This window comes from Siphateles boraxobius, unplaced genomic scaffold (assembly GCF_051911475.1).
Source record: "Siphateles boraxobius isolate OS27281-9 unplaced genomic scaffold, OSU_SipBor_1 22, whole genome shotgun sequence".
NCBI classification, from domain to species: domain Eukaryota; kingdom Metazoa; phylum Chordata; class Actinopteri; order Cypriniformes; family Leuciscidae; genus Siphateles; species Siphateles boraxobius.
The window spans coordinates 16,544,399-16,569,276 of NW_027508833.1; the positions used below are offsets into that span (position 1 = coordinate 16,544,399).

The 24,878-nt window shown below is 40.3% G+C and overlaps 2 protein-coding genes across 3 annotated transcripts; one reads left to right on the forward strand and one right to left on the reverse strand.

Moving 5' to 3' along the window:
• Positions 1-378: 378 nt before the first annotated feature.
• On the forward strand, positions 379-16,621 carry coq8ab (coenzyme Q8A, genome duplicate b). Of its 2 annotated transcripts, none has more exons than XM_077238732.1 (15): positions 379-640; positions 1,150-1,260; positions 1,387-1,635; positions 1,826-1,892; positions 1,990-2,064; positions 2,156-2,281; positions 3,695-3,780; positions 12,698-12,838; positions 12,937-13,018; positions 13,096-13,189; positions 13,802-13,943; positions 14,042-14,149; positions 14,228-14,293; positions 14,375-14,461; positions 15,496-16,621. In XM_077238732.1, the coding sequence occupies exons 1-15, from the start codon at positions 623-625 to the stop codon at positions 15,787-15,789; spliced, it is 1,746 nt and encodes a 581-aa protein (XP_077094847.1). In that variant the 5' UTR covers positions 379-622; the 3' UTR covers positions 15,790-16,621. The 2 variants fall into 2 exon arrangements, with proteins under 2 accessions (XP_077094847.1, XP_077094848.1); XM_077238733.1 differs by having other exon boundaries at positions 1,990-2,055.
• LOC143746728 (proton-coupled zinc antiporter SLC30A2-like) lies at positions 15,494-24,838 on the reverse strand. The gene is made up of 8 exons (XM_077238750.1): positions 24,743-24,838; positions 24,477-24,661; positions 24,131-24,277; positions 20,822-20,975; positions 19,475-19,661; positions 17,721-17,826; positions 16,758-16,892; positions 15,494-16,682 (listed from the first exon to the last, which is right to left on the reverse strand). The coding sequence occupies exons 1-8, from the start codon at positions 24,820-24,822 to the stop codon at positions 16,555-16,557; spliced, it is 1,122 nt and encodes a 373-aa protein (XP_077094865.1). The 5' UTR covers positions 24,823-24,838; the 3' UTR covers positions 15,494-16,554.
• Positions 24,839-24,878: the final 40 nt, after the last annotated feature.

Sequence of the window (24,878 nt, forward strand, 5' to 3'; positions counted from 1 at the left end):
AGAGAGAGAGAGAGAGAGAGAGAGAGAGAGAGAGAGAGAGAGAAAAGAAAGAAAGAATAAATTAATGTGAAATAGCCTTCGCCGGAAGATCAATTGTTTTCAATCCAGATGACGGTCTGACAGTCTTACCGTGATAGCCAGTGTATACGCGCACCACGAAATATAGGGGCGGCTAGTTTGACCGCTCATTTCGAGGTGGCGGCTGGCTTTACCGCAGTGATTCACGCTTGTTCCCCACTCTGCAAAAAAATAAAAATCTAATTATGCGAGTAATTATATAGGAGAAGTCTTGTGGGTCACACACACAAGATTTTCACGTACAGTAATATTTGATGTATGCATTGTTATACACATAGGTATGTATTGCAAAACTTTTTGGCCTAGTTCTGTTACGCAGACCTGGCAACCCTGCCCATAGCGCCTCCTGGAGGAAGAAGCGTTTAGTGAATCCGTTTTTGGCTGCTTGTAACATTTGCTGCTGTCTCAAGAAAGATCCTCAGGTCACTGTTTCCACACTGTCTCATTGCATGTCATAGTATGTTTGGACAGCTCACGGAAACTTAATGGAGTTTGAGCATAGTCTGATGTAGTTGTAGCCTATTATAAATGAAGACTTCAGTGAATGTCACCAAGGATTAAAGTAAGTAGTTTTATTGCTTCAAAAACAGCGATCTTGTAGGAGATCGGAAAGCTTTGTTTGGTCTGTTCACTCCACTCACTAATTTGTTTAATGGAGGTTGAATCTCTGTAGAATTGAACAGGGTTCATTCTGAATCCAATGGAAAATGGATTTTAAATTTCTGAATTTAATCTGAACTGCTGTAAAGTGTCGTTTATAGGCTATATGTGTATATTTATTCAAAATATGAATAAAAACTATATTAGTATCTCAGTATAGCAGTGTTATACACACACACATACACTTTTTGTATTTATTAGTACTTTTGTGTTTTGCAATTTTTATTATTTTTAAGTGTCTGTATAGTTTTTTTGTTGTTTAATTTTTTTTAAAGGTTTAAGGTTGTAGATAGTATTTTAAGTTAAAGTTTATTTGCTCTTGTGGTTTAAGTGTGTATACTTAAACCATATATATATATATATAAACCAAATAAATTGTCTGACAGTTCTAATGCTTTTACACTCTGAAAGGTAACAATGGCAGCTGAAATGTTATTGATGAGGGGAATCAACAGGTTCAGAAAAGTTACACTCGGAGGTCAAAAACAAGTCAGTTTTAACACTCCTCACCTTAAAGAACAGGTAAGATTGACAAGCTGCTGTCTGAGTGAAGTTTATTTATCTGCCATGATTTGAAGTCAACATTTCCAAAGCTTCATCTATTCATCCAGACCAGATTTTTACTTTGTCCTGCATGCTTGTTTTCAGGAGTATGGCAGCCACCGAAATGCCTCCAGGTTTAGGGGTGTTGTTGTTAAATGTCCCAGGAGTCGGGACAGGTATTTGGGGAGATCTGGATACAGGCTATTTGGAGAGATTTGTCCAGCTCAACAGCACGTCTATGGACAGATCTGTTTATTCCATCAAGATCACAGATATTACAGTGGACTGAAAAGAGAAGGTGTCGACTCAACCAAAGATGCCAAAACACCTGATTCCAGAAAACATAAGCAAAAGGTACAGCACACAAACTGTAAATTCTTGTGGGTTACACAGCCCTGATTAAAAGTGTTGAAGTTCAAATATTATGGTCTTATTTACTTTGAAAACTTTAACATTTATGCAGCATTACAATTATAATTTGATCTTAAAGCAGTGACTATAAAAACACCTTCTCCTATTATATTTGTTACTGTTGTTTTCTCAGTTAAGTGAGAGTTCCAGAGAGATAAAGGTGCCAGTCACGAGACTGGGAAGGCTGGTGAACTTTGGAGGTGATATAACACCCATTATAGTGTGATTGCTTGTTTAATTAGCTCAAAAAAGGCTTTGGCAAACAAGCAAATGCAAAATATTTCATTATACCCACAGGTTTAGCAGTTGGACTGGGCATTGGAGCCATTGCTGAGGTGGCAAAGAAGAGTCTTACATCTGGAGGTAAATCAGGTGGGAAAACGTGGTTGGACATTATGGTTCAATAATTGATTGGCTGTGATTTACAAGTTGGGTTATTTAATTCCTCTCTCATCTTTGGCAGGGCAGAAAAAAGCAATTCTGGACTCAAACCCGTTCATATCAGAAGCCAATGCTGAAAGGATTGTTCGTACTCTCTGCAAAGTGAGAGGAGCCGCACTTAAACTAGGACAGATGCTCAGCATTCAGGGTGAGAGATTCCTCCAAACACATCTGTCTGTAGAGATAATGAACACTATTGCAAAATGTTTAAATTCAGTGCAAGCTAAATTATTTATTTGAAGTACCCCAGATCAGGGATGTGTTTCTCCGAGCAGGCGAGGCTGGCAGTGTCTCCTCAAAGAAATTATATGAGAAAACAATCGATGTTTCAAAAATAAAACAGTGTAAATATAACAAAATAAGACATATAAAAGTGTATGAATCACTTGTTTTTCTAAAGTAACACTCTCCCACAGCGACACCAGCAGGTAAAGTTACAGTGGGATGCCGAGTCTCTCTTGCCTTCCCTGAGACCAATGAGTTTTAACAGACCCCCTAAAGCGTGTGCTGGGTTTGATGGGGGTAATTGAGAATGAATGGGGAGGAAGTCATGTGAGAGGAGGCAATGCCTCTATCGCATTATGATTGGATATGAAGAGTTATGATTGGATATGATTGGTTCATGCGAATAATCTCGCCTCTTTTTTACGTGCGAGTTCACAAATCAGTCTGAATGAACAAAATGATGGCGTTAATGGGAAGACTAATTTTTTTTTTGATCGACAATTTATGGGTTTTTCAGAACATTTAAACACACACCTAATGGGAAGACTAATTAAAACGCCTGAAAACATGATGACTGTTTTTTTGTGAGGAATTAGAATGTTATTAAAAAATTTAAATATTACCGCCTTTAGTTATTTTAGAATAAATGTTAAACTGCGTAAAAACACTAACTTGATTAATTTATGCTTGGTTTTAATAAATAAAACATTAATTACATAGTGTCAAAATACAAAATAGAATTGAATGAATTTGATATACACATTTTTTTTGTTAAACTGCAAGGACTTTGCCTCATTTTAAAACACCACTGCACGCAGCTGAAATATATATATATATATATATATATATATATATATATGTGTGTATATATATATATATATATATATATATATATATATATATATATATATATATATATATAAGAATTTGACAAATATGTAATTCTGAAATCTCATTACACCCCTTCCCCTCGACACAGTGTAGGGCTATATATGTTGCCGACTGCAATCTGTATTATTCTACTTGTTAAAAGTAAATTAGATCCAGACAGATAGCTGTAAGGTCACTTTATGTCTCTTTTAATCTGTTGTTGTCTTTTAAAAGAGCAATAATGTATTATTTGCAATGTCATTGAGGTGTATTGTGTGCCATGTCATTGAGGTGAAGGACGCAGCTGGCTGGAATATGTCACAACCTAAAATAAGAAAAGCAGCTGGCCACCATAACCATGCAAAGCTTTTTTTAGTGCTTCATGCCATTCATGCTGTAAAAGATCATATTTGCATGATCTGCTACACATTGATCTTTGGTTTTGCTCATCTTTTCTTGTCCACAGACGATGCTTTCATCAACCCTCAGCTTGCAAAGATCTTTGACCGTGTTCGACAGAGCGCCGACTTCATGCCCACCAAGCAAATGATGGTATAGCCTCAAATGTGAGAGTTGAAAACACAAACAGCTTTTACATCTTAAAGTTGGTGTTGGGGGTAATGCATTACAAGTAACAAAAGTTATGTAATCAGATTACCTTTTCAAGTTTTAGATTACCTTTTCATTTACTTTTAAAATTACTTTTTCAAATATATAACACGTTACTTTGTTTTTCAATGTTTTTCAATTGCCTGACAGCTCTCCTGTCCCCATATTGAGAGAAATCGTGACTAAGTGCAGAGGCGTTGTGCGCTATTTAAACATGATGGTTATTTTATTTCTAGAATAAATTTAAGCATGCATTTACTCAGACTATTCTTCAAAATGAATAATGTACTTTATGTATTTAATCTCACTTTATTTATCCATTTATTTGCTGCTGACCTTTGATGATCCAATTCAACCATACCAATAAGCAAAAATGACTTTAGATAAACAACACATTTGTGTTTTTATTCCTAAATTTAGAGTATTGAACTTTCTTCTCCTGCGTCATTTCACTTATGAAATTTTTATTATTATTTTACTTATTTCACTTTAGTGTGAAAGGGCCCAAAAGTAAGACCTTTTTTTGTTTTTAAAAACTAACAACCAAGTCCAGCCCAGGTGAGAAAAATTTACGCAAAAGTAATGTGTTTTTCTTGTTTTACTCTGTTAGCGCTTTGAGTGTGAGAAATGTTTTTAATATTAATAATTAATATTATTATTAATATTATTAATGCAACGCTTTACTTTATACTTCCCATAAGAAGTAACTAAGTAAAGCCATTAGTTACTCTATGGGAGTAACACATTATTGTAATGCATTACTTTTAAAAGTAACTTTCCCCAACACTGCTTAAAGTTGACATTAAAAAAACATTTGCAAGTTATTTAATGACTGTAATTTAAAATGTTTTGCTGTTGAGCTGAAATTAGAAATATATTAAAGGGATAGTTGAAATGAAATTCTGTCATCATTTATTAACCCTGAAGTTGTTTCAAACCTGTATGAATTTCTCTCTTCTGTTGAACACAAAGGAAGATATTTTGAAGAATGTCGGTAACTAAACAGTTGATGGATCCCATTGACTTCCATAGTATTTTTTTTTTTAAATAACACTAAAAAAATTTTTTAACAACTTGAGGGTAAGTAATGATAAAAAGTAATGATTTTTGGGTGAACTATCCCTTTAAGAAAAAAAACAATGACTTTTAAGGCTACATCTACATTAATCCAGATACATAAAAAAAATGCATTGTAAAGCGCTCTCCGTCCACACTATTAAATTATTAAACTTCTGTCAGACCTACCTGAAAAGCACTGTTTATTTTATTTGTATCTTTGTTATATTGTATTTATTTGTGCTTTTTGCTTGTAATTTTATTATTTGTTCTTATTTTATTACTGACTGTTTACTTGTCTTTAATAATGTTTTAAATTTATATTAGGCTAGTAGTTTTAGCTCACTAGGTCGCACTTTATGGTCTAGAATGCAATTACCTACATGTTTTACAGCAGGACAGCAATTTTGAGTAAATGTCATCATAAAATATGCATCACATGACTAAACATGCATATCTTTTTCAAAAATGCATCATCTCACTTTTAAAAGTCCAAATGTATCCATTTTTAAAAAAGCTCAGCTTTTGCAGAAAGAAAAAATAGCCAAAACAGAGAAATCGTACTCGGTTACTAACGTAACCTCGGTTCTCTCTAGAGAGGGAACGAGTACTGCGTAATATCTTACGCTATGGCGAAAACCTCTTTTCCACGAGATATTGAAGCCAAAAATTATCCTTAATTTTGAATTAATGTAAAACGCTGTGCGGCAGCATGCAGACATAGGCAAGACGGCTCGCTCGCCTATTGGCTGCCCTGCGGCAACAGCAGCAGCCTATCGATAGAGGCCCTGCGTGACGTGATACCAATGGGTATGGATACCCAGGGGTATACCCCATTTTAGCATGTCCCGCCAGAATAGGCGTGGCCTTGGCCTATAAATACGCTCGACAGGCTGATACAAACTGGTTTTCTTCACTGAAGCGAACCAGCGCTCTTGTATGCACGGCAAGATACGCAGTACTCGTTCCCTCTCTAGAGAGAACCGAGGGTACGTTAGTAACCGAGTACGTTCTCTTACGAGAGTATGTCTCGTACTGCGTAACATCTTACGCTATGGGGAACACAATGCAACACGCCGTGCGTACTGGGATCCGACACCAAAATCCCAAGGGCAGTAGCCCTGGGCTCATATAGTGCATAATCACCGTAGACTCACTAAGAGTCGGAGAAGAGAGGCCAAAAGCATCATTCCCCATGAAATAGCATCCCACAGGAGCTAGTCATGTTAACAGTGTTTCACGCAGACAGGGTATAAGTACGGGTTATTCAACACCCGTGGAGCTGTTCTATCAATCAGTGAGCGATGCACAAGCAAAACTCAGCATTCTGCGCCGGCGCAGCGGGGCAGATAGTACTGAATTCTAGACCGACATCAGCTTGGCCTGTAAGGCGGGAACCTCTAGGTTATTAAACCTTATAAATGTAGACGGCGAGGCCCAGCCTGCCGCCATACAGATATCTTGCAAGGAAATCCCGCTAGACCACGCCCGTGACAAGGCCATGCCCCTCGTGCAGTGCGCTCTGACACCCAAAGGACACTGCAGGCCCTTAGAAGTGTAAGCCAGCGCTATGGCATCGACTATCCATCTGGATATAGGCTCTGTTTTGATGCGGCCAGTCCCTTGGAGCGTCCGCCAAACAAAACGAAGAGCTGCTCAGTCTGTCTGAAGACAGACGATCGGGACACATAAGCTCTCAGTGCTTTGACAGGGCAGAGGAGACTCGCATCCTCCTCCTCATCATGAACCGGGAGGGCGCACAGGGAAATAACCTGGGCCCTGAACGGTGTGTTGAGGGATTTGGGCACGTACCCATGCCTTGGTTTGAGTATGACTTTTGAGTCATTAGGCCCAAACTCCATGCATGACGCGCTTACTGAAAACGCTTGCAAGTCCCCTACGCTATTCACTGATGCGAGAGCCATAAGGAATACCGTTTTGAGAGACAGATGTTTCATGTCTGACATGGATTGGCTCGAATGGGGCACCTTTCATGGCTTCAAAAACCGTAGAAAGGTCCCACACAGGGACTGAGGGGGGTCTGGGAGGATTCAGCCTCCGAGCTCCCCTGAGGAATCGCACGACCAGGTCGTTTTTCCCCAGTGACTGGCCAGACGTCGGTTTTGCAAACACCGCTATGGCCGCCACGTATACTTTAAGCGTGGATGGGGTTCTGCCCTTATCAAGCAGCTCCTGAAGGAAGGAGAGCACTTCCGTAACCCTGCAGTCTGCAGTTGAAAAGCCCTGAGCTTGACACCAGGCAGAGAACACCGACCACTTTGAGGAATAGAGCCGTCTAGTAGACGGGGCTCTAGCCTGCGTGATTGTGTTTAACACTCCCTCTGGGAGGTTAGCGGGTACCCGTTGATGGCCCATGCATGTAGGGACCATAAATCCGGGTGAGGATGCCAAATCGAGCCCTTTGCCTGAGAGAGGAGGTCTCTCCTCACCTGTATCGGCCACGGGGAAGTGTTGGTCAGCCGCATCAGGACTAGGGGTGCGCCGATCCGATACTCAGTATCGGTATTGCTCCGATACTAGCAATATTTGCCAGATCGAGTATCGCCAGACGAGACCATCCAAATCCGATCCGATATTGTATAGCCTACGTATGTTATTGTTACACAACACAAAAGGCACAAAAACATTATAAAGCACTATAATGTTTTCGTGTACTGTATTCCAAGATTTCTGAAGCCATTACATATAGTTTAATGTGTACAGATTTAAATCGTTAAATTAATCTTCACCTAAGTGCTTCCCTCCGCTGCGGCTGTCAGTCATTCTCAGCACTCAAACTCAGCACTCAGCGCTCGGATAAAACAGTCAACACGATGAAACTCTCTCCAAGATGAGTCAATGTTCCTATTATTATACTGTAGATATGTAGATAAAGGTCTATGGTTTGCATAAAAGGACTTTAACGTGCTGGAGTTTCACATGTTACTTTCAACCGGGTGTCTGTTAGATCACAACACAACTCCTCAGTGATCACAACACTGGAGTAGAGAGCGATATAATTGCTCTTCACACGCAGATTAACTGAAATTTAAAACTGTTAAAAGGCTCAAACTAATGAATAAATAAAGAAATATATGTATATCTTACTTTTGTGCTTTGAACTTTTCAATGCGACGTGCTGCGCGTCGTGACTCCATGTTGCTTCGAGCGCATCATTCTGCGCACGGGATGCGCATAAGGTTTCGTGCCGCTCTGAATTGGAGCCTTTCATATTACAATACTTATGCGCAATGATAGTTTATTGATAGCCTTAGTTGTTCTGTCCAATCTATGTATCATATGTTGCTGCTTCATTAAAAAGTTGCGCTTAAAATTTTAAAATAAATGTATTTTAATTATATAGTATATATTTTGTCTGTATTGTTTTACAAAGTAAGGAAAATAATGTTTAAGTCAAGCTTTGATGCCTTTAACAAAAGAATAATCCCAGTCTCTCCCCCACAGTGAGGCATACAGATACAGTTTATTAGGTAATTTGGCACTGTTTTTTTAATTATTATTTTAGTATTGGATCGGATCGGTATCGGCCAATACTGAGTCCCAGGTATCGGAATCGGTATCGGAGGCAAAAAAAGCGGATCGTGCCACCCCTAATCAGGACTGTGAACCAATTCTGGTTCGTCCAGAGCGGAGCCACGAGCAGCACTGGGCATCCGTTTTCCCTGATTCGTTCGAGCACTTGAGGCATGAGCGAGACGGGGCGGAAAGCATAGAGGGGGCAGCGGGGCCATACGTGGGCCAGCGCATCCCTGCTCTTGGAGAAAAAGTTTGGACAGTGAGTGTTTTCTTGGGACGCGAACAAGTCCACCTGCTTTCTGCCGAATGTCTCCCACAGCAGTTGGATCGTCTGCGGGTGCAGTAACCATTCCCCTGCTGGGACATTGTTTCTGGACAGACAGTCTGGTCCCAGATTCAGGCGACCAGGCACATGCGCTGCTTTCAGTGAAAGCAGGTTGTGCTGAGCCCAGATCAGGAGGCGTTCCGTCAGCCTGTAAAGGTTTCGGGACCTGACGCCACCCTGGCGATTTATGTATGCCACAAATGACATGTTGTCCGACCGGACTAAGACGTGGCGGCCTTTTATCTGGGTACAAACGCGCCGTAGCGCGTTGTCGACTGCCAGCATTTCCAGACAGTTTATGTGTAGGAGCTTTTCCAGTTCTTGACCACTGGCCAAAGAACGATCTGCCCTCGAGCAGCGCTCCCCATCCCGAGGTAGAGGCGTCCGTGGACCGCACCGTCACACTCGAGGGAGTCCCCAGACTCACGCCTGACTGACACCAGTCAGCTATTTTCCAAGCTTCCAGAGCCGAAACGCATTTCATGTCGACCCTGAGGCAAAACAGACCAGAGGTCCATGCCCGGGGTGGGCGTATGCGAAGCAGGCCCAGCTGAAGTACCAAAGATGCCGAGGCCATGAGGCCCAGTATTTTCTGAAACCTTTTGAGCGGGACTATAGAGCCGCGGCGAAAGGATTTGTCTTTCCAGTTTGCGCTCCGGCGACAGACGTGCTGTCATTGACAGCGAGTCCCGCACTGTTCCCGGAAAAGAGATTTTCTGGCTGGGAAACAGCGCACTCTTCGCCCAATTGACTGTGAGACCCAGACTCTCAAAATGCTCGAGTAATGTGGTTCTGTGTTCTATGAGCTCTGAATTATGATCGAGCTAGAATCAGCCAATCGTCCAAGTAGTTCAAAACTCGCATGCCCTGAAGTCTCAGGGGTGCGAGGGCCATGCACTTCTTAAATGTACGGGGTGCTAGAGATAGGCCGAACGGTAGGACTGTGTATTGATATGCCTTGCCCTCGAAGGCGAATTTCAAGAATCGCCTGTGACGTGACGCTATTTGTTTTTGGAAAAAGGCGTCTTTCAGATCTATTGACATAAACCAGTCTCCCTGGCGCGCGAGGATTTTCCTGGTTGTCAGCATTCTGAACTGGCGCTTCATAAGCACTCTGTTCAGCTGTCGCAGATCTAGAATGGGTCTGAGACCGCCGTCTTTTTTCGGTACCAGAAAATATCTGCTGTACTATAGCCCCCCTTCGCTCTGAGCCTGAGATAAAGGTTCTATGGCCCCTTTGCTCAGCAGTTTCGCTATTTCGGTTCGAAGTAGATGAGATACTTCATTGTTTACCGTGGTTTCGACTCGCGCCGTGTAACGACGGGGATGTCGAGGGAACTGTAGCGAATAGCCTCTTTTTATAGTGTTCAACACCCATTCTGATACCCCGGGAAGCTTTGCCCAAGCCTCTGCGTGAATAGCTAGAGGTAGAATGAAATCCGGGCTCTGGCCGCGGCATAGCGGCGTCCGCAGAGCTTCGGTGTGCTGAGACATAAACACTGTGCTGAGACATAAAGACATGTGTTTACAGTGTGCGAGGCGGGAGGCGCGTCGATTACGGCGGGCAGCCTGGTCGCGCTCGATTCTCTATGACAGATTGTGGAGAGAGAGAGAGCGAGCGGGACAAACCCCATGGGGTTGAGCGTGTCTGTGAGGGAATGTGGGCGCAGGACAGCGGGCACACTCACTGCACTGAAAACACCCTCGGCTTGTGCTGACTGAATGTGTGTCGGTTTCGTTTTTACAGAAACCGAGGGACACGTATCGTGTAGTGTTTGTGGGCACATTCACTACATTTTTATGTGCTAGCCCTGAACTGTGGCGGGTGTGTCTGTGTGTGGGAATGGGCACTGAGACGTAGGCATTCTTAAAACACTTATAACACCATCGGCCGTGGCCGGAATACCAGAAAATACACTCTTTTTTGGGATTTATCTGGGTCGCCGTAAAAATGGCGTTTGTGTGCAGGCAAGCGGGCTGTGGTACCGGCTTGTTTACTGCAAAATACACTGGAACAGTCACATTGTTTGGAACTGAACGAGCGAGAAGTTTCGGTGGAGTCTGGCCGCGGCGGGACTTAAACACCGTGGGTCTTAGCTGACTGTATGTGTGTTGGTTTCGTTTTACAGAAACCTTGGTACCTGCAGTGTGTAATGTTTGTGGGCACTGGGTTGTGGGCACATTCACTACATTTAATGCACAATTCACATGAGTCGACCTCATTTGTGCGAGCCCTGCACTGTGGCGGGCTGTGTTTGTGTGTAGAAATGAACACTGGGCTGTGGGCATTTTTATTACACTCATAACACCATCGGCTGTGGCCGGAATACCAGAAAATACACTGCTTGTATGATTTTTCTGGGTCGCCGTGGAAACGGCATTTGTGTGCAGGCAAGCGGGCCATGGTAACGGCTTGTTTACTGCAAGATACACTGGAACAGTCGCATTTTCTGGAACTGAATGAGCGAAAGTTTGGTGGAAGTCTGGCCGCGGCTTTTTTTTAAAACTTTTTTTTTTTTTATCTGCTGCGAGAGCTGGGATCGAACACAGGTCTCTCGTGCAGATAAGAGAGCGTCATCACAGCTTTGTGTGTGTGTTGGCGTTTGTTTGCAGGCGTGCGTGTTATACAACAGGCTCATTGCTGCAATATTGACATTTTCAGCCGCTCAGACTACGAGGAGCTGAGAAATGTTTGAGAAATGGAGATTGGTCCGGCCTCGGCGGGACAGAAACACACTCTTTCCTCATTTCGCCGGTGACGCGTGCCCATGGGTTGAGAGCGTCATCACAGTTTTGTGTGTTTCGACGTTTGTTTGCAGGCGTTCGTGTTATACAACAGGCTCATTGCCGCAATATTGACATTTTCAGCCGCTCAGACTACGAGGAGCTGAGAAATGTTTGAGAAATGGAGATTGGTCTGGCCTCGGCGGGACCAAAACACACTCTTTCCTCATTTCGCCGGTGATGCATGTCCGCGGGGGGCGGGGTGGCTTTCTTATAACGTAAAGAAAGCTTGCCGCGCCGCGGTTTTGATGCTGGACTGTTTCCCTGACGACTCGCTGAGTACGGCGCTTTTACGGCGCGGCACTACAGGGGGTGGAAGAGCAGGCTCTGAGAAGGATGCCAGGCGAGGCCTCAGAGTCACCATGGGCATTAGCTCGTAATGAGGGCATTCGCCGTCAGCGAGCGCGAGAGCCGCTTTATCCTCACCCAGGCAGGAAGCGCAGATGACGGTCCCTGTCGCTGAGTGTGGCTCGGCACGAGCCACAGGATCTTTGCATCTTTAAAAAGACGCAGCTCTTTTAGGAGAGAGAGAGATATACAGTGAGAGTGTGAGTCGCAATGGTGAACACACACTCTTAGCAGTGAAAGGATATAGACGGCGGAAAGCGTAGTAGGTACGGCGGCTGAAGGCGGCGAGGTGAAGGCCAGCGGCTCCAGGCTCGATGGCTCGTCCCGCAGAAGGCTTTCTGTCAACGGCGCGGCTTCTCACTCCGGATCCAACGATGCAGTAGTGCTTCGCTGAAGAGATGTAAATCAGTTTGTATCAGCCTGTCGAGCGTATTTATAGGCCAAGGCCACGCCTATTCTGGCGGGACGTGATGAAATGGGCGCGAAGCGCCCCCATTGGGTATCACGTCACGTAGGGCCTCTATCGATAGGCTGCTGCTGTTGCCACAGGGCAGCCAATAGGTCTTGCCTATGTCTGCATGCTGCCGCACAGCGTTTTACATTAATTCAAAATTGAGGATAATTTTTGGCTTCAATATCTCGTGGAAAAGAGGTTTTCCCCATAGCGTAAGATATTACGCAGTACAAGAGATACCCTCGTAAGTGAACTGGATTGGTGTAGACCTAGCCTGAGATAATAAGATAAGACAGCTTATAAATTTAAAAAACAAAATATGGTTTTGTTTTATGGCGTGTTTATCATTCGGACAGAAAACGGTGATCAGTGATCTGGGTCCAAACTGGCAGGATAAACTAGAGTACTTTGAGGAGCGTCCGTTTGCAGCGGCCTCCATCGGTCAGGTTCACCTGGCCAGAATGAAGAACGGCAGAGAAGTGGCCATGAAAATCCAGGTTCGAGAGCTGCTTTTGTTTCGTAGTGTTTCACATGTATGTGCTTTGTGCTGCTAGATCTAGATATTAATTAATTGAACATTATTATGTGCTGTCAGTATCCAGGAGTGGCCAAAAGTATAAGCAGCGACGTAAACAACCTAATGACACTCCTCAGTATCAGCAATGCTTTACCTGAAGGTATGAATCATTTTGTGTCACAATGCTTTTGATTTCAGTTCTACTGTAAACTTGTCTGTCGTTCTGTTCGCGTGAAGGTTTGTTTCCTGAGCATCTCATAGAGGTCATGAGCAGGGAATTGGCTTTGGAGTGTGATTATGTACGGGAAGCCAAATGTGCCAAGAAATTCCAGTGAGTATTTGAATAACTAGATCCAAAGTGTGGACCATATCTCAGCGTAGTTCTTTTGATATTTAAATGAGACTCAAATGAGATTTAAAGCTGTTATTTTAGTATTATTTGTAGGCTATTTAATACTTATTCATATTTTTTATTAGCTTTAATTTTATATTTTTAGTTTTTATTGTCATTTTGGTTAAGTTTGTGCTTTTGTCTTTTTTTATTATAATTTTAATATTTTTGTATTTCAACTTGAACTTATTTTATTTCAATTTGTTTAAACATTTCTAATATTCTTTTCGGTTAACTTTTTTTTCAATTAACAAAAACCGTTTTAAAAATTTTTTAGTTTTAGTTATTTATAAGAACAACACTGATTAACATATATTGGAATTATGAACTGCATTTCATTATAGAGCTAGATATCACAAATCAAATTGACTTCATGATTGCACCTTTTGGAATATAAATAATACCAATGTGTAAGATTAGTGTTAAAATATGCAAATGCATCATGATAGATTTGGTGTTTCTGAAACATTCTGTAATATATTGTGTATGTACAGTACAATATTTCTTCTGTGGCACAGGTGTAACATTCTGTGTGTGTTAATATCATTACAGGGAGTTACTGAAGGGCCATCCTTATTTCTACGTGCCAAATGTTGTGGATGAACTGAGCAGCCAGCACGTCCTCACCACGGAGCTGGTGTCCGGTTTCCCTTTGGATAAAGCCGATGACCTGCCACAGGAACTCAAGAACGAGGTATAGCCGGCCACACATGCTTCCAGACTGATGTAGTCTTTAAAAAGGTCTTTTTGTAGTCCTGAACATTCATAATGTTCATATGTGCTCTTTGTCAGATATGTGAGCAGATTCTGACTCTGTGTTTGCGTGAACTCTTTGAGTTTCGATACATGCAGACGGATCCCAACTGGTCCAATTTCTTCTTTGACCCACAAACACACAAGGTATTTCTTTGTTTTCATTGTATATCTGGAATCGTTTAATTTGAATTGCAATAAATATTGTCTGGAATTTATATGCAGGTTGCTCTGTTAGACTTTGGAGCCACTAGAGGTTTTGATGTGAGCTTCACTGATGTATATATTGAGGTAACACTGTAAACCTTACATTCTGCATTTTTTTTTAAATTGTTTCATATTTAAAAAATTCTTGAATTATTTCTTGATCAGATTATCAAGGCTGCTGCGGACAGGAACAGAGAGGGAGTTTTAAGACGGTCGATTGATATGAACTTTCTGACTGGATACGAGTCAAAGGTGCAGTAAATCAGTCCAAAGAGCCCACAAGATGTTAACAATAACAATAACATGTTTCACCTGCCCAAAAAACTCTATGATGGTTTTGGATGCATCATATCCTTTTAGGCTATTGCCACAAACATTTTGTAGCTTGTTTGAGAGAATCCATTTGCAGAGTAAACACTGAACATTCATAAGTGAGAATTTTCAAGAAACGGCTGAAGAGGCACCTTTTCGGGCAACACTTGATCCATTAATACTAACACTTTCTTTTCTCTTCTACTCTATATCTAGTTTAAAAAAAAAGTATATACTGCATTAGACTGGGAAGGGTCAAAGCACTTACATATTGTTGTCCTATTGTTAGTTTAACTGCTTCTATTGCTCCTCATTTGTAAGTCGCTTTTCATAAAAGCGTCTGCTAAATAATTAAATGTAAATGTAAAGTGGGAATGCAATTGACCCCATATTTACTAAATTATTATTTACCGTACAGTAACTTTACATAATTACACAACAAAGTAGTAAAATATTGTATTAATTAAAATAAATAGTTATTATTAAATTACCATTATTTGATTTATTAAATTATTAAAATAAATACCAAGTTCAGTAATGAAACTCCATGCAGCTGATTGGCTGTCTCGTTACGGTTCTGCAGACAATCAATCGCTTCTTCCTGACTACACTCACGTTTATTTTTCCAGCATAACCAAATAGGAACACCTGCGATTTCGAACTGTGTTTTTGAGACTCTTTTTTTTCACTGAGATTTTAAGGAGAAAATACTCAGCAATGGTGTTAACTGGTGAATTTGCACATTGTTTGTCTTAAAGCATAAAAACACCACAGACATATAAACAACATTTAAAGCTTTATTTTCACCACAGGGGGTCTTTCATTCTACTTCTATAAAATAAAATTTGCATCACAGTTTTGCAACCTTTTTCCTTCTTAACCTCAATTCAAATTTTAAAATGAAATTCTCAATTCAGTTCTGAATGGCCCACAACCTTGAGTGCAATCTTACTTCACTCTTTTCAACATTTCAGGCGATGAAGGACGCCCATGTGGATGCGGTGATGATCCTCGGGGAAGCATTCGCGTCAGACGAGCCGTTTGACTTCGGTTCCCAGAGCACAACAGAGCGGATCCACAGTCTGATTCCTGTGATGCTGAAGGAGCGTCTGACTCCTCCGCCAGAGGAAACCTACTCTCTGCACCGCAAGATGGGCGGCTCCTTCCTCATCTGCTCACGCTTGAAGGCCAAGATCAGCTGCAAGAACATGTTCCACGAGGCCTACGCTAAATATTGGACAGATCGGCAAAAGGAAACTGCAAAATGAACCAGTGGGCTTATCAATGTGTGTGTGTATACCAGACAAAAATGGATTTGAAAATAATTACTCTAAATGCATTATGCTAGAAATATGAATATGCACTTTATTTGGCTTCAAGCTTAACTCTATCTTTACAGCAGTAAATGGAGGGTCTTTGGCTGTGGATTATACTTGAATAATATATTTGAAGATGTATATTTATGAACCGGGAGAAAAATGTTAACCGTTGTTGTTTTGTGATGTGTGGTTTGCATTTCAATCTTGAGTAAAATATACATTTGAATTTGCAGAACAAATATGACCTAATTTGTCAAGATGACATCAGACATAAAATCTGTCATTGTTTGAACCCATTTACTGATCGCTCATGTTGTTATTAAGCTTCTGATGTCCATCTTTTCATTTATTTTACAGTCTACATGTTCTAAACCCATATGGTTTTCTTTCTTCCATGGAAAACAAAAGGAGAAGAGGTTTATGCTGGTTTTGGAACAGATATTTTCATTCAAATTTTAACCACATTGATAAACAAAATGCTGATTAACATGTCACAGTTTGTGTCTAAAAAAAGCATATTCTCAGATAGAGCATCTTTACATCTTGCCTTTTGAACACTTCACAATCTTGTCACTGTGTTATTTTTTCTTTCAAAGTGCACAGTACAGTCCCTTAATGACAAAAACGTGTGCCTTAGAAAACTATTGTAAAAATGTATATTCATATACATGTATATTACACTCAACCCGTGTAATGAGAAGCTAAAATCCTATGTCAGTCCATCGGTTCCTGGCACTGTAAGCAATAAGACTCCATTTGAACAGTGATATTGCTGAATCCATATTCTATCTGGAGTATTTTGTTCATGTCGATAAGCACAGTCTGTGGGCTGGTTTGCTCATCTGGAAATTAAATCATCTGTTTGGGTTAAACAACAGACATTTTCAAAGAAGCATTTAAACGTGAACATGTATTACCTATGACCGCGTGAACTGAGAGATGTGTTTCACTCGCAGTTAAAGACCACATGCGCAGACTGTGTGTAGATTTGACTCCGCCCACTGCCAGCAGAACGTCATTCACAGAGTCAAAGTCAATGCCATGCGGGACTCCTTCAGATAAAACATTAAAGGGTTAGTTCACCCAAAACCAACAGGGTTACTCACTTCATGTTGGTCCAAACCCATAAGACTTTTGTTTATTTTCAGTAAACAAATGAAGATCATAAAAAGATTGTTGAACTAATCCATATGGATCAAGCGTTTCATTTAGTCAACATTTTCTGAAGAGACTGGATTGCTTTTTATGATGAACAGATTGAATTTAGGCTTTTATTCACATATAAACATTGACCGGCGAACATAAACAGAAGCTCAACCGTACTTGCTTGACAAGCGAGAACAAACCGGTTCTTGATGAAGCTCAAACGTGCTTGGTAACACTAGAATGAACCTGATTGGTTCTTGCAGAAGCTCAAACGTGCTGCGTAACATGAGAATGAACCGCATTAGTTCTCACATGTCAAGTGAACTTGCTTGAGCTTCCATTTACCACAACTGATGTGTGCACTGAAGAATGTTTATATGTGAATAAAAGCCTAAATTCAATCTGTTCTTTATATAAAGCGATCCTGTCTTTTCAGAAAATTTGGACTACACCACCGATTTATATGATTTAGTTATACGATCCCTTTATGAACTTTTTGAAGCGTCAAAGTGGTAGTTATGTATTTGTCAATGGAGGGACAGAAAGCTCTCAGATTTATTTAAACATCATTCAGTTTTGTTTCAAAGATGAACGAAAGTCTTATTTGGAATGACACGAAGGTGAGTAAATGATGACAGAATTTTAATTTGTGGGTGAACTAACCATTTATCCATTAGCTTTTGTGTCAACATTTAAGGCATTTATAATCATATACGGATCAACTAATCACTTGCCTTCCATGAGTATTTTGAATATGTCTTTCAGGATGGTAAATGTAGTCCCGAGCACAAGTATTGAAAACAGAAAAGTACAAATTGGATCTGCTATTTTCCATTCAGGCTGTTAGGACAAAGAGACAACAGTTATGGAAGCATTTTAAATTGCATTTGCAGCCGTTATAAAAAAGTGTTTGCACATATTCTCTTAAAAATTAAGGTTCCTAAAGGGGATTTTCAAAACGATGCCATAAAAGAACCATTTTGGTTCCTCAAATAACCTTTCAATTAACTTTTTTTTTTAAAGAACCATTTCATAGTGTGAAGAATATTTTTAAACTCTAACGAACAATTTTTCACTATAGAAGGGGTGTCCAAACTCAGTTCTGGAAGGCCACTGTCCAGCAGTTTAGCTCCAACTTCCATTAACACACCTGCCTGGAATTTTCTAGTATGCTCAGTAAGACTTTATTAGCTGGTTCTGGTTTGTTTAAAGGCACACTATGCAGGAATTCTGAATTTGTCAAACAGCGACCCCAAAGTCGCTGTAGAGTACTTGTATTTAACGTCACTGTCGTAAATACCACTCACGCAGAGCGTCTCTGCACTCACAAGACGGTCACCATTCAACCCGAAAACAATTATATAACCATTCCAATAACTCTGAAGCTGTTCAGTTAAGCTAAAAAAAACTGCATAGTTCCCCTTTAATTGTGGTTGAAGATAAACTCTACAGGACAGTGGCCTTCCAGGAGCATTTTGCACTATAGAGAAGCTTTTGTTCAAATTTCTGGGATGTTAAAGGTTCTTCATGGAAACATGCCAATAAAGAACCTTTTTTTGTCTCTGTTATTCTTCATGTAAAAAAATAACAGAGACAAAAAAAGGTTCTTTATTGGCATGTTTCCACTCTACGTGAGTGGTATTTACGACAGTGACGTTAAATACAAGTACTCTACAGCGACTTTGGGGTCGCTGTTTGACAAATTCGGAATTCCTGCATAGTGTGCCTTTAAACAAACCAGAACCAGCTCCCAGAAATCCTGTAGAATTCAACCAATCAGATAACAACTTTGAAACTCCCAAGGTGTTTCCAATTTTGTGTGGCATATGCATCAGACGTTTAGCCCACAGTCCGTAGGAGTGATGTCTTAGGTCGAGACTATGGGTGTGTCTCAATCAGCTCCCTAGTTCAGTAGTCAGGGCACTGATCAGGGAGTTGGCCGATATGGCTAATCTCAATTGCAAAATCCTTCCAGTGCTCAGAAGCGTTTGCTCCCTAAAACATCCCACAATGCACTGTAAAAAAACAGATAGCTTCAATGACGTCACATAACTGTAAACATTGAAATATGTTGTTCAATTATTGAAATATTAACTTAAAATCTCAAGGTGTGCCTCAAGTAAATATTTTGTCAAAGAGGTTAGGCTGGCACAAGAGTTTGAGAATCCCTGCATTAGATAATGAAATATCAAAGCAAGTGGCATTTATTTGACAAAACGATTTTACATTAGAGGATCATGTTGATATAAATACAACGATCTCTGTCCGTGTTCCTTTGTGTGAACTTAAAGAGAAATACTAAATACATCTACAAAAAAAATCATGAGTTAGTGTTAGCGTTAGTGAGGAGGAACTTTCCAGCAGAATTTGAGACACACTGATCTGATGAATCACATTAACACACAGACAATAACAAGTCTGACTAAATGTCCATAAAAGTGAAAGTCTGAGAACTTTTGTATATGCCAGTAATAGTAATGTTACTAACCCTGAAGTAGATGATAGTAGCAGCCAGCAGCACACCTAAACTTTGCAGTAAATCCCCCAGCACATGAATAAAAGCCGCCCTCACGCTGGTGTTCCTGTGCTCTTCTGTGAGGCCGTGAGAATGACCCGAGACACTAAGAGAGCTGTGAGAGTGACGGGCTGGAGACTGATGGAGAATGAAAGCCAAACTGATGGAAACAAACATTAAAACACTATACAGGAAGATGCCATTTCCCAGCATGCATAATAATGAATCTAATGTGGGTCTACAAATGTTACAATCACTTAAAGAGGGACGTCTTTAAGTTAACATTTTGCACACTTAGTATTTTTGTCTTGTTTTCCATTACAAAGTCAAAGTCCCCCTGTGGTTAAAATCAAGTTTTTAATGTTGTTTATATGTCAGAATGTGGTGTTTATAATATGAATTTGCACATGGTTTGTCTTAAAGCATAAGTCAACACCATTGCTAAGTTTTTTCTCTTAAAAACTGCGGTAAACCAAAGACAATCTTAAAACTGTGGTTTGAAATCGCTGGTGTTTCTGACGTCACAAACTACCTCGTAAGCAATCATTTCAATGTTTCCGGACTTTAGCATAACATTAACAGGTCATCCCGGTATCGTTTTCTGTTGATATGAAAAATCGGGTAGATTTATGTATGATGTATATTACGATGTTATGATGAACTATATGCCTTTCTCCACTGACATTCTGAGTTGTTCAAACCGTTTCTGATGATTATGAGAAGGCATCTGTCTGACCCTGAGATGGCGAACGGCAACATGGTTTGTGTAACATAAGCAACACATTATTAGCTGTTTGATAGTATAGTCAAACAAGAGGATAATCATATTAATTACCCGTATGTGTCCGAGGTTGTAGAGAGTGGAGGTGGGGTAATTTCATAGAATTTGCATATTCATAGAACCGCATTTACTAAATGAGGCAAGGGTGTAGAGTTACATTCAGGCTGTTTTAAGGCATGGAGTTCTTTTTAAAGGAAAAAAAAAAGATACAATTATTGACTACAGGGGGACTTTAAATAAAGATACATTTTTTTAAGCTTAAGAACGAGTCAATGGGGTCAGAAAAATAAACTTTTTTTCCCTTTAAATTAAGTTTATCTTCTTGACCCCACTGGCAAGAAAAGTGAGTGGTGCAATGCAATACACAATTGCTGAAATAATTTATGCTTATCACACAAATGGTGTAGAATGAGCTTCATGCCAAAGTTTAACATTTATGGTTAGTGTTTTTTCCCTTACCTAGCTATGAGTATAAACAGTTGTAATAGTGATGCTTGATTTAACAAACAGCACTAATGAAATCAAATAACATGACTCACAAGATGTTGAGTGCTACAGCACATCCAGCTGTGATAATCATGACATCACTGTGTATCTCATAATCATCACTGATGATCCTCTGAACAGCAACGAGAACGAGAACCACCGTCACAGTCCAGATGGACATAACAGACAGAAGAGCTCCTAATACCTCTGGACAAAACAAATGACAGAAACACTGTGGAACAGTTGGCATAGTTGTTAAATGTAATTCCTAAGAAAGGAATAAACATTATAGTGACATCATATACAGCGCACCTGGAAAGTGTTCACTGCGCTTCACTTTTTCCACATTTTGTTATGTAACAGACTCCTCAAAATTCAACAACCAATACCCCATAATGACAACGTGAAAGACGTTTGTTTTAAAACTTTGCAAATTTATTGAAAAATAAAAAGGAAAAATTCACATGTACATACAGTAAGTATTCACAGCCTTTGCCATGACACTCAAAATTGACATCAAGTGCATCCTGACATCCTGCATCCTGATGCAAGTCTCACCTAAGCAATCCTAATCTACATCTTTTTCCCTTGAACCCCCATTCCCTGTTCACTCTTTCTATCATGCTGAGATCACCTGAAATTCACCCAAGAATCTATATAGTTTAATGTGAATAATTATCATACATGTTTGATAACATTTGAAATGTCTCAGTGCGACTGGTACAAAGGTCTCATTCTCAAAGAAGTAAACCAAAAGGTAATAAGGTATTTAAGAGTTTAGAGATAACTTTACACACAGAAGAGGTTGGGTCTTCCAGGCAAATGGTCTCCAGCTCTCAGAAGACGTTAACTCAATACAAATTCCCATTGTTAGCAAATGGTTCTATGTAAATCAACTTCTGCCCCCAGTAAGTCTGGGACGGTGAGTAATGTAAATTCCCACTCCAAACTCATGTTTTCATTTGAAAAGAGGTTTCTGCTTGGTCTATTTATATATTGAAATGCAACTAGAGCTTGGGGCATTTTCTGTAACCCAGATTAGTCCCTGATGCGAAGTGTACGCAAAACACTTTGCATCATGTAGTTTTTTTTATAAATGTCAAGGTATTGCATCTTCTCTCTTTATTCTACAGCATTTGATGTTTGTATCTATTATCTTTGAACTGATTATGCAACTGGCGTGATACATTTACCTGACATAATAAATTGTAAACATTTGATTTTATTCTTATCGACTCTGACATTATTTTCAGTAAAGAGTTAGTTAAAGAATAGTCAAACATTCGCTCACATTTAATTATGCACAGATATCATTAAAACCTTTTTCATTTATGGAGTCAGATGAAATAACGAGTTAATACATATGAAAAAATGTATTTCATTTAATCAAATTACTTTGCCACACGGAAAGACAGTAACGCCCAGAGACCTTCACCCGCTGATCGGATATGCCTCCATTGGGCCGATCGAGCCGGGTTTACAGAAGAATTAGTAAAAGTCGGAATAACAGGGACAGGAAATCAAGGAAATACTGGAAAGTGGGGAGAATGAACAAAGCAGAGGAAGTTTTTTTTCAATTTTTTAACAAGAACAGGACTGATGAGAAGAATATGATGTAAATGGACTTTACAGGAAAATAAATCCGGAAGATGGCAGTAGTGCAACGCTAATGGATGCAATCTACCACTAAACCCTAAAGAAGAAGAAGCACAAACCAAGTCATGAAGTGGCCTCCATCATCCGTAAATGGAAGAAGTTTGTAACTACCAGGACTCTTCCGCCCGGCCAAACTGAGCGATCATGGGACCAGGGCCTAAGTCAGGGAGGTGACCAAGAACCCGATGGTCACTCTGACAGAGCTCCAGTGTTTCTCTGTGGAAAGAAGAGAACCTTCCAGAAGAACAACCATCTCTGCAGCACTCCACCAATCAGGCCTGTATGGTAGAGTGCCAGACGGAAGCCACTCCTCGGTAAATGGCACATGACAGCCCGCCTGGAGTTTCCCAAAAGGCACCTGAAGGACTCTCAGACCATGAGAAACAAAATTGGATTGAACTCTTTGACCTGAATGGCAAGCATCATGTCTGGTAAAAAACCAGGACCCGCTCGTCACCTGGCCAATACCATCCCTACAGTGAAGCATGGTGGTGGCAGCATCATGCTGTGGGGATGTTTTTCAGCGGCACGAATTGGGAGACTAGTCAGGATCGAGGGAATGATGAATACAGCAATGTTCAGAGACATCCTTGATGAAAATCTGCTCATGAGCATTCTAGACCTCAGACTGGGGTGACGGTTCATCTTCCAACAGGACAACAACCCTAAAGCACAGAGCCAAGATAACAAAGGAGTGCCTACGGGACAACTCTGTGAATGTCCTTGAGTGCCCCAGCCAGAGCCCAGACTTGGACATCTATGGAGATATCTGGAAATGGCTGTGCACCGACTCTCCCCATCCAACCTGATGGAGCTTGAGAGATTCTGCAAAGAAGAATGGGAGAAACTACCCGAAAAAAGGTGTGCCAAGCTGGTAGCATCATACTCAAAAAGACTTGAGGCTATAATTGGTGCCAAAGGTGATCAAAGTATTGAGCAAAGGCTGTGAATACTTATGTACTTATGTTTTTTATTTTTAGTAAATTTGCAAAGATTTCAAACAAATTTCTTTCACATTGTAAATATGTGTTATTGTTTGTAGAATTTGAGGGAAATAATTAATTTAATCAATTTTGGAATAAGGCTGTAACATAACAAAATGTGGAAAAAGTGAAGTGCTGTGAATACTTTCTGGATGCACTGTATATTAATGGTCAAAAGTTTGAAATTATTTATTTTTTTTAATTTTTTTTTATTATAATTTTTTTTATCGCTTCTGCTAACCAAGGCTGCATTTATTTGATTTATTTGCAAAACTGCAAAAATGTATGTACCTCTTGATGGAAATAAATGTTGTGATGCTATTTCCATCAAGAGGTGCATCAATTTTTGGTCAAGATCTTGTATTGATAATGCAAGAGCCCAGCACTCTGTAAAGTCTCCTCCAGCACATCCCAAAGACTTTCAATGAATTTAAGGTCTGGACTCACATCTTTGTAAACTAAAGTTTAATGCGTTTATGAATGATTGTTCCAATGCACCTATGAAACCATTGTATAGGTGGGGGAGTGCTAACACAAAAACCTAAAATTCTCGGGACAGCAGCATGTGTCCAAATTTTAATCTTAACCGTTCGATTTAATCAGAAACAATCTTAAAACAGGGCTTTACTTGTAAATCGCCGAACTTACCCTTGAAATCCATTTTTTTTTTTTTTTGCCTAGGCAGTTTATATATATCCAGCAGACTAAAGAACCCACACACACCTGATCGATGCCATCCAAAGGTCAGATGTTTGGATGGCGGTCTGGAGGAAATCCACAGCGAGAAGAGACTGATCAAAACGCTGCCAAAGTCAGTGAGAAGATGAGCAGCATCAGTCATGATAGCGAGACTGTGAGCAGCGTAACCACCTACGAGAACACAGTACCACACACAGTCAACACAGTACCACACACAACCTGCTACAGGAGATGATAACATCTGTTACTATAGGTTATTTAAGCTTGATTGGTCTCAAATGCACACAGAAGTAACAGTATGTCTTGTAATGTCAATTTTGTTGTCAACTGTCTAGGTTGTTTAAAACTGTGCACGTCTTATAATTCTCACCAATGACTTCTCCGATCATGAAGATCAAGCACACAGCACACGTGATGAGTAACTTTCTCCGGGCCTGTGTTTTGTCCTTGTGCTTCAAGCTTGTGTCTTTCAGACTGTGACAATAAAAAGCTTGTGCATCATGTTGACACTCAAACTGAGTGTTGAGGTTTTCATCCTCTGAATTATCCAGCAAACTAGAGGAAATATTCCAAACAGAATGAAGAAAGCGAGATAAAACACTTGGAATAACGGCAGAACGGGTTTAAGAGACTTACCCCAAAAGTTCAAGTGAGTCTGTCGAGGTCTTGTTCTGCTTGCTCAGCTGGACTTTCTCCAAATTCACCATGGAGGCCATTAACAAAAAATCCTTCCAAATAACTTGTGCTTGAAATGACAGGACAGATTGTTTTG